The sequence below is a fragment of the Salvelinus fontinalis genome, chromosome 6 (genome assembly GCF_029448725.1).
Source record: "Salvelinus fontinalis isolate EN_2023a chromosome 6, ASM2944872v1, whole genome shotgun sequence".
Classification (NCBI taxonomy): domain Eukaryota; kingdom Metazoa; phylum Chordata; class Actinopteri; order Salmoniformes; family Salmonidae; genus Salvelinus; species Salvelinus fontinalis.
Window position 1 is genome coordinate 23,736,095 of NC_074670.1, and position 16,532 is coordinate 23,752,626.

The window sequence follows — 16,532 nt, forward strand, 5'->3', positions numbered from 1 at the left end:
ACCGCGGGTAGACTGTATAGACTGCGGCTAGACTGTGGCTAGACTGTATAGGCGAAGTGACTATATTGCAATGACCAGTGTGGCAATGTGGCATAACATAGTACTCTGGAGTGGGTTAATTACAGACTTAACCGCAGACTGCCTGCAGCCACTAGCTGTCATATGGTAGCTAGTGGAACACTTGTAATGCTGGGCTTGGGTGTAATACAGTAGCGCTAGGCTAGCTACTGTAGCTAGCACACACTACAGTACAGGAGGTGGAAGGATGTAATCTTCAGGAGCTGTTGATACAGGGAAACACTGAGGGTTTGGGTCAAAGGGATTAAAATGGTGGAGGTGGATGTGAGGAGGAAGGGGGTTGGAAGGGGGTTGTGGGATAGAGCGGGGAGCAGCAGGCGCCGCACCCGACAACAGAGAGGAGGCTGGGAGATTACAGGGTAGACTATGAGGCTGGGGTTGAGGATTCCTTCTCCCTGAGAGCTGGAGGACAGAGAGAGTGACTCCAAATGGCATTGGAACACAGCATTACCAGCCCACTATTCAACAATATGCAGTACCCATGGAGAAGGCTTAGCTTAGCAGGGAAGGCCAGGGCATCGGCCAGGACCAGGAGGGAGAGCTGGATGTTAGGAATGACAGGAATGGGAGGTCCACTGTAGCTGCCATGGGCCGGGTGATGTTGTTGAAAAACCTCTGTGGCTGCCCCTACTACAGCAAACCATTGTGGTCTGCAACCACTCTCCTTATGGCTTCCAGTTTGTCTATGGTAAATCCTACAGACTACATGTACAATACTAAATGCGTTCTACATTGTGGACACTGCTGCACCAACGGCAGCAAAACATGTCAGTCATTGCACTAAAAATGTTGATATTCATAAATCCCTGTGTAAAGTCCACTAAGAGAGTTCAAAATCACACTCACCACATTTGACAACATCCACAGCTCACATTACAGTGTTGGTTGAATAGAAGTGTTCCAAACCCCTGTGGTACTGTAGTAGCTGAAGTGGTACAGGGACAGATGACAGATGTGTTCCACTGACTGCACTGCATGGAGGAACACAACCTAGTGTCTGATAGAGTAAGAGAAGCAGTGTATCAACTCCCCTCTCTCTCTCTCTCTCTCTCTCTCTCTCTCTCTCTCTCTCTCTCTCTCTCTCTCTCTCTCTCTCTCTCTCTCTCTCTCTCTCTCTTTCCGCTCTCCTCTCTCTCCCTCCCTCTCTGTCGCTCTCTCATGTTCTCTCTCTCTCCCTCTTTCTTTCTCCCGCTTGCTCTCTCCCTCACTCCCTCTCTCACTTCGTCTCTCTCCCTCTCTCTCTCCCTCCCTCTCTCTCTCCCTCCCTCTCCCTCTCCCTCTCCCAGGGGCTCAGAGAATGGATGGCCCTGTCTGACCCGGTCGACACACACGTCTTCTCCAGTACACTACTGTACCTACAGCACGCCTGTCTGCTCTCTGCTCGCTACACACACACACACACGCACGCACGCACGCACGCAAACACACACACACACACACACACACACACACACACACACACACACACACACACACACACACACACACACACACACACACACACACACACACACACACACACACAAATATACACACACACACACACACACACACACACACACACACACACACACACACACACACACACACACACACACACACACACACACACACACACACACACACACACACACACACACACACAGAGGGGCCAGGGGACCCATCTCTGTCACCCAGTGGTACAGAGCGCTACGGAGCACTGCGACCTCCCTTTAGGCAGGCAGAGGTCAACTCAGCTCTGACACTCCTGGAGCTGCATGGGAAGACGGAGTGGGGTATATGGGGAATGGTGGGGGATCTAGGGGAGGGTGGAGGAGATGGGGGAGGGGTCCAAGCATGAGCCTCACCATCACCATACATACCGTACTTCTGCCACATTCACCAACACACCAAATAGCCACAAAACTACCAGCCTCCTCTCTTCATGGAGCTGAGTGACCCACCTCCTATACCTGTATGTCCCCCTGTCCTTACCCATGGCATTGGGGTTTAAGAGGGGTGGAACGGCTGAGACCCCATGACCAGAGCATCATAAACCCCATAGATAAGCCAGCAATGGAGGAGCGAGCTCTGTGTGCTCCTGCGCGGTGTGCAATGAGAAGAAGTGATACCCCACTGATACCACACTCTAAAGACTGCAGGGATATGTTTTTTCGTACAGCCGGATGTGCAATCAATAAAATGGATTAGCTGCAGAGGTATGTATAAAGGTTATCGGGAAGTTCTCCCCCTCGAACACAGATGTGACCCCACAAAACTATTTTGTAATGTGTCCGCTTATTTCTTCAGCAAAAAATCAGATTTATTTTCTTCCAAAATGTATTTATAAAGAGATATACAGTGTGGAAGAAGACAAATTAAATCCCTGCAATGAACCCTATAATGTCATTATATTGTGACCAGGGTGATAGACGTGATACTGTATCTTCATTCTAGTGCCCATCAGTGATTTTCTTCCCATCTTCTGCCATGTGCAAGGTGTCCATGCAGTTCGCTATTCTTCCTCGCTCTAACTGTGTATGTGTGTGTGTGTGTGTGTGTGTGTGTGTGTGTGTGTGTGTGTGTGTGTGTGTGTGTGTGTGTGTGTGTGTGTGTGTGTGTGTGTGTGTGTGTGTGTGTGTGTGTGTGTGTGTGTGTGTGTGTGTGTGTGTGTGTGTGTGGTGTATGTCTAAACACTCATTCACCCCACTGATCTCTCACTCTGACCCCCTACTGCAGATGAAAAGCACCCCGTGGAAGGCCTCTCTCTCTCCCTCTCCTCCACTCGCTCTCTGCTGCAGCTGAAGGTGGGTGGGGGTTCATCGTGACCAATGGCATCCCACCACAGAGCTTTATCCTAAAGCACATTGACAATGCTTTTCACACCTACTTACAGCAGCTGTGCCATGATGGGGGCGGCGAGGCCGGGCGGCCAGGAAGGAGAGGTGAATCATACACAACAGTTCTAAAAGCAGGCCAGGGCTGAGGCTCTTAAAGACGCATAGAATGGACTCTTTAACTAAGCAACCGTGATCCTCTAAATCAAAACCTTGCAGATCATTATTTTAATGTCCAAGGAATTGTTTATTGTCTGAAAATCACACCCTGTTTCCTCCTGTCCAGCTCCTGTCCTCAGGCCCGGTACCTCTTTCAGGAAGAGCTTTAAAATCCCTGCTGGGCTCACAGACAGACAGCTCCATCTGCTTCCCCCAGATCGATACACAGGCATTTCTCATCATCGATTATACAATTATGCTAAAGATAAATCAACAGCCCACTCTCCAGAACAAGCCCATTAACCAACCCTGGACAGGAGAGGAGAGTAGGCTTGAAGAGCTGCTGCTTTTTACCCAAGTGCTCTAAAGAGAAGCCTAGTGCTCAGACAGTCCAGGTACTTCAATAGACATGATTATAATGCCACAAGGGTGCAATACATCACTCTTATTAGCCACACCAGAGCACAATGGTATCATAATTAATGGGCACAGCAGGATTGAACGCTGCCCTGACATGGAAAAGTGGGTCTACTTAAGCTTTACAAGGCATTTAAATATGCAGAGTGAATGGCACAGTGAGTCAAAACCCTCCTGCTACGGAGGGAGGGAGAACGGCCAGCTAGGCTACACGCTCGTTAGCGTGACACGACACCCTCAGTGGCATTCATACAAGGACGCGCGGCCGTCTGTCTGTGTTGTCCTCTACTGCAACGACAACATAGTGCCTGACTGGGGAGAGTGATGGATGATACTATACAACATGCCTCTCCTCTCTTCTGCTTGTCATCAGTGCTGCCCATCACTTTCACTTGTTTTCTTTTCTGCGTCTTTTCTGTGTGTCACAGTTAGGCTTAGGTTTATGAATGTTTGTGGAAACATCCTAATTTGGGTGATGTCTTGTCTCATCTGTGTATTGTGGTTTGTTTGTGGTGGATGTTCAGAGAGTGGTGGCTGTGACAGACAGAGCCTGGTGTCTGGTGTGTGTGTGTGTGGTGTTGCAGGGGGAGGCCAGCCGCCCGCCTGTCTGCCTCCACCAACAGTGCGGGAACAATGCATATAAAAGGCATTCGGAGGAAGAGTCTGGGCTGACGTCTTTCACTGTCTCTGCTGAATGAAGCAAGAACAAACGTGTGTGTGTGTGTGTGTGTGTGTGTGTGTGTGTGTGTGTGTGTGTGTGTGTGTGTGTGTGTGTGTGTGTGTGTGTGTGTGTGTGTGTGTGTGTGTGTGTGTGTGTGTGTGTGTGTGTGTGTGTGTGTGTGCACTTCGGTCTGTGTGCTTACGCATGATGTGTAGGATGCTAAGTCTTCTCATATTCTATATAATGAAGTCTGCTGTCCTTAGCACCCCCCTCCCTACCATCACCAGCCTCCAGTTCAGTCTTACAGTACAATACTCTACCCCTGTCTGCCACAGTGACATAGTCACTTAATATTACACTACAGCTACGGTACAGTTTGAGCACTCCATTCACTCCAGCCTGACCGTGCAGTTATCGCCTGGCTCAGTGCAATCAATTATTGTTGCCGCGGAATCATTAATAATTTCCTAATGAAAACGATTCTGTTGATCTCTGTTGTATTTTAATTAAACATAATTACGCTGCTGCTCTGAGCTGTGGTGGGGCCTCCTTTAGGGCACAATTTTGTTTTAATACACTGATAATGACATTTTGACATTGTCAGTTGTTTAGTTATTATTCAGTCACAATGTTCCCAGATAACAGATAATAACCTCAGCACCTCCTATTTGCTGCAGTCGTTTTAAAGGGGAGGGTTGAAATGAACAATTCAATCTGAACTGTTACAGTACTCTCTCTCCTCTCCCGCAGTCCCAAACAGTTTTTACAATATATTTCCCCCTTTCTAAACCAAACCATCTTATTCTGATTTCTCCCTATTTTGTTTTGGACAGAATATAAAAAATTCTGATCCAATTTCAAAAGTACTGTGGAAAGACAGTTAAGATTTCAGTTGATGAGAAATGAATCTATAAAGATCTAGCCATGTCCCGCAAGTTCACCATATACCTCCGAGGTCTCTGGCTAAGAGCGTGTGAACAACGGACGTGTGAGAAAAGGGATCTGATGGCGAGGACTTAGTGAACATGAAATAACAGAAAGACACAGCAGTGAGTTACAGTTTAATTCTACACCGTATGGGCTTATGTAAAACGCCCTAGTACATTGGTCAATTTCCGCTCCAACAATGGCCAACTTTCTCCAGAGACATATTGGACATGCTGTATCTGAATGTGGTCCGCTTAAGAGGCTTACGTTAGAAAACTCAGGTGACCTTAGAATAATAGGACATAATATCAAGACAGAGCGCGGGTGAGTTTCTAAGGGCTCAGATATCAGGTGACAATGGTCGAGCACAATAGGAGAGCTCTGAGTTGAATACATCCATACTGACTTTACTGTCATACTGGTAATGATGATATACATTCCATGTAATGTGTGGACAGTAGGTACCAAGAAATCTGACGAACTGTAAAACATGCAGAATGATTGGTGGATTCAATGTCCAGTCTTGGAGGCCGACATTATCTTAAGTTATACTCTCTGTAAAAGGCAAAAAATAAGATTTAAAAAAATAATTAAATCAGAGCAGTGTTATATGATGGTGGTAGTGTATTTCATGACATTGTGGATAGGAGTGACCCTGAAATTATATTTCTATTTATTGTCCCATTTCTTCTTTCTGTTTCTTTTTGTTTTAATTACTGAACGCCGCTCTTTTGATTCAATAGTGGAATAATGAAAACGCCCCAAAAATGATGCAATTAAATAATATGCATTTCTTTCTAAATTAATAAACACTTCCATATTGTTAATCAAATGTACCAATTCTCCACTGATATCCTCCCTCTCTGACTTGCTCTCTCTCTTTCGCTGTCCCTGTCGGTTTCTCACTCTCTCCCTAACTCTCTACCAATTCTCCCCCAATTCCCTCCCTCCCTCCCTCTGCGTTACTGTAACGTGTAATTACTCCACAGACTCGCTGCCTGTTTCTAGAAAACGTCAGTGGTTCAAAGAAACTGTCCATGTGTGGCGCGGAGCATTGTGGAGGTTCCAGGTGGATTTCTCGATAATGAGTTGGTGCTGCAGTCAAGTTGAGAGTTTTAGTAATGGCTGGCTGCTGTGCTCTGTGCTGAGGCACTACAGTATACTGGCTGCCTGCATGGGAGTCTAATGTAAAACAAAGCACTGTATGCTTACTGTTTCCGGTGCTACTGATAGAAAAACTGCCTGGTAAAAACAGATTTGTTTATTCCACTTTTTATATTATCACGTCTTCAAGGGGGAATTGGTAGAGATTTTTTATTTTAAAGTAATATATATTTAACACAAACTATGGCCATATGAAACATAGACATAATAATCAACAGTATATAGTCGTAGTTGATAGGGTAAACTCTCAGTAGAAATGTTAGTTTAGAAATGTCTCATTATACAGTGTGTTGTTTGTCAATATCAACAGCACAAAATGATAGAGACAGTGAGTGGCAAATCATAAAAAAATGGACATTCAGTAGAACCAGGACACAGGACAGAATAAAACAAAATGACATGTCTAATATTAGATATGTGGTAACCGTGCTAGTGTGTTTTCTGCTGGATGCCCGGGGCAGCCCAATGGGGATTCCACCAAACTCACATAGTTCTTGTTCACGGTGAACTAGCATGTATTATACATTACACACTGTTGGACTGCATCAGTCCATTGGGAATCATTTCTCTCTTTTTCTCTGTCCCATAGAATGTCAATGGTTGAAGATCGTGAACATTCAGTGGTAGCCATAGCACACTGACAATACATTTTACTTTCAGATCATCAACAATAAACTACGATATGGGAGGGTGAAACATAGTGCCAACTCTAGTTAAGAGGCACTCCTCAAGAAAGCCAAAATGATTGGAACACGAGCCAAGTAGCCATATTCAGCAAGAACCAATGAACATGCAGTATATTGAGATGTTCACTGATTACCAGAAGTCAACTGCCTTTCTTAGCGCAAAACAGACAAACAGATGTAAACACTGAGGCCCTATGGCTCTGTGTGTCTGTTTCATGCAGAGAGGGAGTCATCACTGAGTCATTCTGTACTGTCTGGTGTCTGCATGGGGCCATAGAAATACAATAACTAGAATGATTATCTCTGGGGCCATAGAAATACAATAAGTAAATAGATTTTGTACAATGACTACAGATATTCTCTCTGGGGCCATAGCAATACAATAACTAAATAGATTCTGTACAATAACTAGAGAGATTCTGTCTGGGGCCACATACATAGAATAACTAGGCAGCAAACTGGATGGATGCTGATTCTGTCTCGGCCTACAGATTTAGAGCTGCAATTATTGTCTCAAAATGACTACACACAGTAAGGTGACAAATATTATACAATTATTTCCAAATTGAAATTAATTATATTTTTCTGCATTTTATCCCTCTGTATCGTTTATTATGGCTTGGCAGGCGTGTGATTGTGGAGAAAGGTTTAGCGGCTCTATACTAATACAACACAAACGGCTCTCACTGGGGGACTCCTCTTTTTGGTCCGACTTTCACATCACTTCCTTTTCTAATTGAATAAGGGTCAACTAGATGCTATGAACAAGGGGATATGAAGGACAATGCTACAGAGGTGATCACAGATCCATAACGTCCGTTTGTGTGAGATGATGACAGTATTGCAACTACGTCTTGGATCCCTTCTATAATGACTATGAAGATGGCGAGGGGAAATGACAGACTTAACAAAACCAGACCAAATCCTGTTATTACTCCCTTTTTTGTTTCATATATTCAGATTAGGAGATTTTTAAAGAAGTGCATAATCTCCTTTAACAGCTTATCATAAACTTGAATGATTTGGTGATAAAGAGCACAAAGTTAAGTCTCCGGTTAAGAGGATAACTCCCCAGTGCAGTCTAGTGATTAGTAGATGAGAATTGGGAGACCCGAAAGAAAATCCGAGCTGCAAATCCCAGTTCCCACTCTGATTCACTTTGAGCGGAAGAAACTCCATTTCAGCTCCTTCGTGAGTCTAGTCACAGGGTAATCATTTAGAAAACGGGATAACTAGAAACCACTTCTTGCATCCCTTTTGAATTCAAACATCTTTATTTACTTATTTATGTGCCTGTGTGTCTCTGGATACACCCGTCAAGACCCAATTATGGGCTGCAGCAGCCAGTCAGCAGCACAGTGCTTTCATAAAGAGTGAAGTCTGAAGACTGTGCTGACAGTGTCAGTGTGCCATATTAGCATTTTACAATCAGTAACCTTAAACCCAATCACGAACTATGGATGGGCAGCCATTTTGAGCTTGCCTAATAAGGGCATTCTAGCTGTATCAAACAGCAAATAAATCCCTCATTTTTATTTCTGTGTGATTCGAGACTCACAACCTCCACGGTCACACCCAATAACCCTAAATTACATAAAAAGAAAGATATGCCATAAGCAAGTTTCAGATTATCGTCTACATAATAATTTGGGGAATTGTCATTTGTGAACAGAGAGGAATTCACTCAGACTGAGTACAAAAAGCTAATTAATATATTTACCTTGTGAAATCTAAAACCACTGACTTTGTGTCTAGTTTGTGTCTCCCACTCCTAATCAAAACTTTTGAGTTGATACACTAAATGACTTCAGAGGGATGTAAAAAAAAATATTTAGAGTGATAGACAGCGAGAGACAGACAGACAAACAGCAGAACTTAAGTGGGGGAATTGTCTGTCAGACTGTGTGTTTGGCTGCTGTGGTGTTGCTAGGGAGATAACAGACTGTATACAGCAGTCTGGAGATTGAGCTTACCTTTGCTGTACACCACACAGTTATTTTTGTTGTCTTCTGCTCCTTGCCAAGTCACATCCAGCAGCCACCTGGGGCCCGCGCTGAGCACCACCGGTACACGGCTCTTCATCTTCTGGACGGGGACAGATAACAAACACTAATCATTTGCTTATTTTGGTGATTAAACAAACAATAATTAAATAATAGCCACCAAGTTATGCTTCTTCTTCTTCTCTGCAAGCCATAAACATGGTCATTCTATAAGCTAGTAGGCCCTCTTCTTCGCCCCGCAATGAGAAGATTTGGGAATTGAGATGGTTGGGTGGGGGCAGAGGAATGGGATCAAGGTGGTGGGGGCAGTTGGGGTAGGAGAGTGGCTGGAGTGGTGGGAGAGAGGGGGGGGGGGGGGGGGGCATACAGTGCTGCTAACGCCTGGTCCCTATGATCCCAATGATACAGTATCAGATCTCCCAGATTAAGAAGATATCGGATGCCTAGAATGCCGATGACTTTTAGCGTGAGGGAGGCGAGTGTTCAGGAGTGAACTTTAGGCACATTGTGCTGCGCTATCGCTGGGATCTCACTATTTCCTGAAACAGCCAGGGAAGAATTTAAAGAATCAGTATCCATTTCAAAGGGCGATTGAGGCTACGTCTTATAATATGCCGGCAAATTATTCTGAATGTGTAACATCATTTTTCTTCTGGGCTCGGGTCAAGCGTTGGTGCTTTAAGTTATTTCTATGGAAGGAAAACAGGGAGATAGATGCTGTGGCCCCAGCTAAACGTATTCACAACCAGACATGGAGAGGGGTCGTCAGATTGTAAGGCCTTTCTATTTATTTTCATATGATTTTCTATTCTATTTTATTTTTCAAATTGATTTTTATTTTTTATTTTTTTTACAAAGGGTAATGAAAGCCAAGAGTACGTCTTCAGTGCTCATGGAGAGGGTAGAAGCATCTTTCTTGGGCAGCACTTACAGTAGCCTATTCCTAGCAGGCAAAATGTCAGTATTTCAAGGCCATTACTTTTTAACTCCCAGGCCCTCCTTCATTAGGGTGTTACAGAAATAGTTTAACGAAGAGAAAATAGGCTGGGGTGCAATCTGTTCTCGACACTTCATTTATTTTTCCATTTGAAACAGGCTGCCATGAGACACCATCCATCTGCCTAATGCAACAGAAAAGCACTAGTTGTCTCACTATGTGTTTCAGATATTTCTTCGGAAAGGCAGCAACAACCCTTCAAGGATAAATGCAAATGCCACTTTCACACGTTAAAGGTCTGAATTGGCACAGATACACACAAAAGATGATTTATTGTGCACGTGTGTGAAGCACACACAGAAATCTTCCGTTAGTAGTGACTGAGGATTAGAGGGCTCTCTCTCTTCTCTGAGAAAACAGAAATACTGTAGGCTACATTCAATAACAAAAGTGCAGACAGCATATGGGCTCTGATCTCAGTCAGTCTGTCACACACAAATGAAACAATACATATAAAATGAAAAGAAAACCTCAACTCTAGTTCTTACATAGCAGCTCGAAGCAATGGTGGACTTGTGCCAGTCAGACAGATCAAACACCTAGTGAACAGCACATTGTGTTTGTTGATTTTCTCATTCCTTAATATTTAGGTATCTTATCCCACCCTGGCAGAGGATCAGAGAGAGACCTCCGTCATTTAAGCCGTCCTCTATTTCACATTTCAAATTAGCCTGACAATAAAGTCGTATATCTTCAGCGAACCTGTAAATCTTACAACCCTGTCAAAAGGAGCAAAGGAGACGGATCTGATTGTTGCTACAACGACTATCTAAAATGAGAATCGGATTAACCCTTTGTCAGATCTCCAGACTGGGGGCCATCTCTCTTATTTAACTGTGTGAGGCTTCTTCTTCCCCTCTTCATGTCCGTCTTTTCTCTAAGGCCTTCTGGGAATTCACTATATTACACTGCCTCTCACCAGGGAGAGAGTAATAATAATATATGGGATTAGTTTTCAACATTAGAAATATTTCCTTTCAAATTGTATTTGAATTTGAATGATTTACATTATTGACATGTCTTTTTGTTTCAATGTGTTTTCTTAATATAACGATTAATTGTCAAAATCATCATAACATAACTTATTAATAAAACTAAACGTAACCAATTGGAAATTAATAACATTTAATACATTTATCAAAATAATGGTCAATTTATCATATAGCTGTATTTTTAATTTTGCTGAAATTTAAATGCGCTATTAATTGAAATGTCCTACTCTAAATAACGACTATGTTGGGGCTCTGAAGTATTTCAGACAAAGGAATGCAGAGAAGGTGTATTCTGGGTATAACACACAATGATGTCACCAAGGGGAGGAGCATTTTAGCCTTAAATGAACGCCCTCTTCCTATACAGTAAATACAGGACATATGTAGTCAAAGCTTCAGACAAAGTCAGAGTGACAAGCAGAACATGTTGATTTCTCTGGAGTGAGAGGGATGTATACCAAATAAAAACATACCCCTTTCTCTAACTACCAATCACAACTAAGGAATGTGACGTACAACAGTGACTCTGTCCTGTTCCACTTCCTCATGAATAAATGTATTCAGAACAGCAAATAATACTGACCCCTATTGGATATTACAACATCAACACCACCGGCTTTATACTCCAAAGCCACATACAATACGGTTTCATTCAGACTAATATTAAGACTAGCTATTCTACAGATCAGAGGACTCTACATTTTATTGACAGTGATTAAGAGAGTGTTCACCACCATTCACAGAAATTAAAATAGGTGGATTTATTAATTCAATCAGAATTAAACAATGGTCATGTTCAAATTTGAAAATGTATGACAATTAACTCTGTCCCTAAATGTTTTTTCTTCAATAAAGTAAAATAGGGACATTTGAAGTAGCTACAGTAAATTAGATGGAAAATAAATGAGACAAAATGTGTCACTTTATAAAGTAATGTCATGGATAAGTGTTGAAAAGCATCCACCCTTCCTCCTCATGGTGTGTTGTGGTTTATCCACCCTGTTCCCTCACTCCAGTGGTTTCAATACTCTCCCAGGGTTTTTTCTCAGCTCTGTTACCATTCAACCAACGTGTAAAAGATACAGTGACCAAAACAGTGTAGTCAGCTAGGAAGTGATTACAAACTGATGCTCCAAAGTCGCTATAAAATGAAAATCAATATTTCCACAAGTTGCTGCAACATAAAAGATAACCTTCATTGATTTTTCTAGACTTAGGCCTCTGTGATAAAATCTAATATAAATTTTCAGCCACACGGATTTGGATCAGAGCGAAGAGCAGGGGCTGAGCGATAAGTTCCATTGCACATCTCTCATAGTTGGATTTTTCCTCCTTCCTTCCAAAGGCAGAGCCCTAGCTATTTATAATTGGCACTGTGTGAGGAAAAGCTTCTATCAGGAATCTGTTCTAATTTTTATTACTGAGAAGCTAAAGCCTGTTCCAGATAATTTGGAATTTTCAGGGGAATTGTGATGGAGTTGATGGCAGTGCCGGACTGACTCCAGAAAGGAGCTAACCTGTAATAGCCTCTGTGGCTGGGCTGATTAAATGTTGCCATAGATGAAAGACCTGCCATCACCGCAATAAATTAACCAATCACACAAATCCCAAGTCGCTACTAATCCCTCCTTGATACCATGATCCTCAGATCAGCTGAAGGAGGTGAGGAAGAAAGTGGCTCGTGACACTCAGCTTCCTCCTAACTCCCTGGTTTCCTGTGTAAACAAGCTAATGATATCACCACTGACCATTTCACCACCACTGGGCAACTCTTAACCCGCTTCACGGTCAGGGCAGGGGAAATCGATATCAATCCTTCTTTTTTTCCATAGTTTTTTTTCTACCAAGGTCACAAATGTAGTACTGTATCTGTCCTGATCCCCAACTGTAGAGAAATCAAACCCAGTTTTAGTCTGAGCATCTTTACAATATTTTCTACTTCTTGTTTTTCTTAAAAAGGTCCACGGTATATCCAGTAGTCATGGATATTAAAAACACGTACAGTATGAAAGACCAACTGTGCTCTGAATCATAATACAAATGCAAATATTTATTTATAGCATTTTACTTCGAAAATACACATTTCAGTTTTTTATATTTCAATAATATTTATTCCGTTTCTTAAATTAAACTAGTCCTTAAGTCCAGTATAAATATAGTTTTTTATTCTTCAGTGAAAAACATCGTAAATAGTAGAAGAAGCAGCAGGTTCCTTTCCTCAGTTCATCTCTCTGTGTGTTTCACTCCCACACACAGCGCTTGACCCAGCGTTCATATTTTAACAACATGACACTAATAGTATTGATGTGTCATGTCCATATAAGACTCGGGTTAGCCCTTTATATGAAAAAAGAAGGGCAGAAAAGCTTATGGATGTGTTATGTCAAGTTTCTATATTATATGTTACTACGGTGGAGGTATATAGGGATAAAGGATTTGCACCTGTTTACAGCATACTACAGCACACACCTTGATAACGTCCATTGCAATTAGTTGTTCACCACGATGAAACAAATTGCATGTGGTCAACTGGAAATTTCATTAGAGGAGATTTTCCTCTAGCCCTCGTTATCTCATTCCTGTATTAATATTTCTTTAGCCTCAAGGACGGATGACTTGCCAGGGTCTTTCTGTCGAATAAATGGCCAAGACCCTTTCTCTTTCAATCCATCTCCAAGTTTCTATGCATGTATAGAAAGCTTATATTCAGAATATGGATATTTATGTATATTTTCCTTTAATATAACCCCCGAAAAAACACAATTATCTGTCAACATCCCACATGAACTGGGAAATGCTTCCAATGCATCCATTTCTCAGGTCTCATTTCAAGCCATTCTATCCATCTTTTAACGGTAGTATAGTTACATCTGCCCAAATAAAATATACAGTACCTTCATATAGCTTTCTGTTTCTCTCTCTCTCCCTACAGTAGCATCTGCTATTGGAAGACTAAATAACAGAAATATGCAAAAATTCGACACTAATTCCCTGTAGAGATAGATCTTGGCTGCTGCCCTGTCATAAATCAGAGCATTTCGATATGAAATGAGGCAAGCTGCTCTAATCATTTCTGCATTTCAAATTGGATCACTGGCTCAATCGCTTGGCTTTTAAACTGCTTGCCTAAGAGCAAATGTGAGGTGGGAGATAATTCGGCAGAAATCATCTCTCTCCCTGCGCTCGCTCTGTGCTGCAGTTAGTTTACTGCTTGAGTGCAAAAGAATGCTTTTTTCTTTTCTACCTCCCCCCACACACACATCTTTCTCTTTTCAACTTTGTTAAATTGACTTTTCGTTTTAAATCGATTAAATTGAGAGTCACTGCTGTTCCTGGAATCTTTAAAAGGACACCAATCACTCTGCCTTTAGTTGTTGTTGCTATAATGGCAGCTACCCATTGCTGTGCCTAGATCATGGCAGCCATGGGAAATATACATAGAGTATTTGATCATTTAAGTGACATCCTATCTGTTCTTACCTATTTGAAAGTATCTATCTGTTCCTGATTGTAACCACATATGGACAATAAGTGACCTTGAGTCTTTACACCACATTGAGTGTATGTTGATTGATCATTACAATACTACATACCTAAAGCCACATATGGAGTAAGACAGGGAGGCAGAGAAAGACAGAGTCAGAAAAAAGGAGTAAATGAGGGAAAGCAATGAGTTCCAAGCATCCTCCATTCTCCCAAACCTCCAGGCAGTAAGAGCTGCTCCAACTCCAAACTCATCCAGTGTAGTGTAAGATCTACCTGCCCTCCAGACAAGTCCTCTCTCTCTCTCTCTCTCTCTCTCTCTCTCTCTCTCTCTCTCTCTCTCTCTCTCTCTCTCTCTCTCTCTCTCTCTCTCTCTCTCTCTCTCTCTCTCTGAATGGGAGGAGTTATGTGAGGAAGTAGATATGCGAGGTTTGATAAACAATATGTTTAAATGACAATTTAAAAAGTATAAAAATAACTAAACCACATCAGCAATGCAATATATTATAATCATCTCCTCCTTAATGCAACAGACAAACTACGGGCCTTTGACATGTTCTGGTCTATTGTCCCTGTTCGCCAACCAGTTGTTTGGCTGAAGTGGACATTTCATTCAAATTCATGTTAATCCATGAACTGCAAGTTGCAGATACAGAATATAATGTGTAGCCTATGTATCATTTTTTGAAGTAGGGAAGAAAGAAAGAGAAAGTAGAATTTGTAATGCATGCTTCACTACTTAATAATGACTAGGAGGTACACATCCTGTATATGCACGTCTTCCTACTGTTTGGCTTCGGTCAGAGAAATAACATTGAACGCCTCAGTTCTCGCTATTTGAATTCAATTGTGGACTTGTTTGATCTTTACATGTAACTTAAGGCTCGGCTCCTGGAGCCATGAGAAACTATGTGAGCACATAATAGAGAAGCGACAGCCAGCGATGTGTTCACCTGTATGGTACATTACTGTTCCCCCAGGGTCACTGAACCAGCCAGGTGGCTCATACTCCGGACAGCTCCACTTTAAACACACAGGAATAAACACACGGAGGGGCCTTTCTTCAAAGAAGACATGAAGAGACAAAGTCTATCAGCCATTAAGGTCACAAGCTATCCCTCCACACATAAACACAGACATAGGAGCAGTCATAAGTCAGGGAAGACAAACAATCACATTCAAGGCAAGATGATGCTTGAATAAAGCCCGGATAAACCTCGAAGCCCCTTTAAGGTACAGCCTTGGATTTTAATACATTCCTTTGAACTCTTATTTCTTCTATGTGAAGTCAGAAATCACAATGCAATAAAAAAGCATCTACGTGGCATTATATTTAAGGAAGCTATTTTGCGCAACCCTCTTGGCCATCCCTGAACTGCAGAAAAATCTTACCTACTGATATTTGCATAATTATTTGATTGTATACCTATGACACAGAAACAGTTTGATTCTCGCGTGCACTTTAGAGAAATGGGGGTCTTAATAAATCCCATTTAAAGACTGGCCATATTTACACTGAGGTAAGTAAATAAGATAAAGATAGTGAACTTGCCCCCACTAAATGTATTAGACGTGAACTCCCTTATCACAGTCTCAGCACACGGACTGTTAAAAGATGGGGTTCCAGGACGGGAAATGGTCTTTGTTACCCAATTAGTTTCCTGACGACCCTGTGGTGTAATATTCCTGTTTTGACAGCCTCATAAACACACACACACAGACACACATTCGCACACACACATACATATAAACACACACACACACACTGCTATGTGCTGGACCACCAAGCCTGTGAAGCCGACACTGTCCAGGCCTCCTCTCCTCTGGTCTTATCTGGGTTCTTTATCTCAAAGCCTCCGCTGATAGAAGACCCATGTGACCACCGACCAAATCAGCATTCTTCACGGAATACTTTCATTTTCTGCTGTTCATCCATCTGGAGTCATTTGACAGGGTTTTGTCTTTGGGCTTTGGTGGGCCCCAAGCCAGGCTAGCAAGGCTGGGGGGCTGGAGTACTGGGGGGCTGGATTGGGGCTGGAGGCCGGGACAGGGCGGACTTATCAGAGGCCGGCAGCAGGGACTCGCCCTCGCTGGAGGAGGTGAAGCAAGCAAAGCCTCCACTGTCTTCCTCGACCCCTCCACCAGCGCA

The 16,532-nt window shown here is 42.6% G+C and overlaps 1 protein-coding gene across 1 annotated transcript in view; it reads right to left on the reverse strand.

Annotated features, from left to right (window-relative positions):
- LOC129857384 (zinc finger protein ZFPM2-like) overlaps positions 1–16,532 on the reverse strand; it is a 109,958-nt gene that overhangs the window by 41,513 nt on the left and 51,913 nt on the right. The window contains exon 4 of the mRNA XM_055925590.1: positions 8,882–8,990. Coding sequence (XP_055781565.1) covers positions 8,882–8,990 — 109 coding nt within the window. The remainder of the gene's footprint in view (positions 1–8,881; positions 8,991–16,532) is intronic.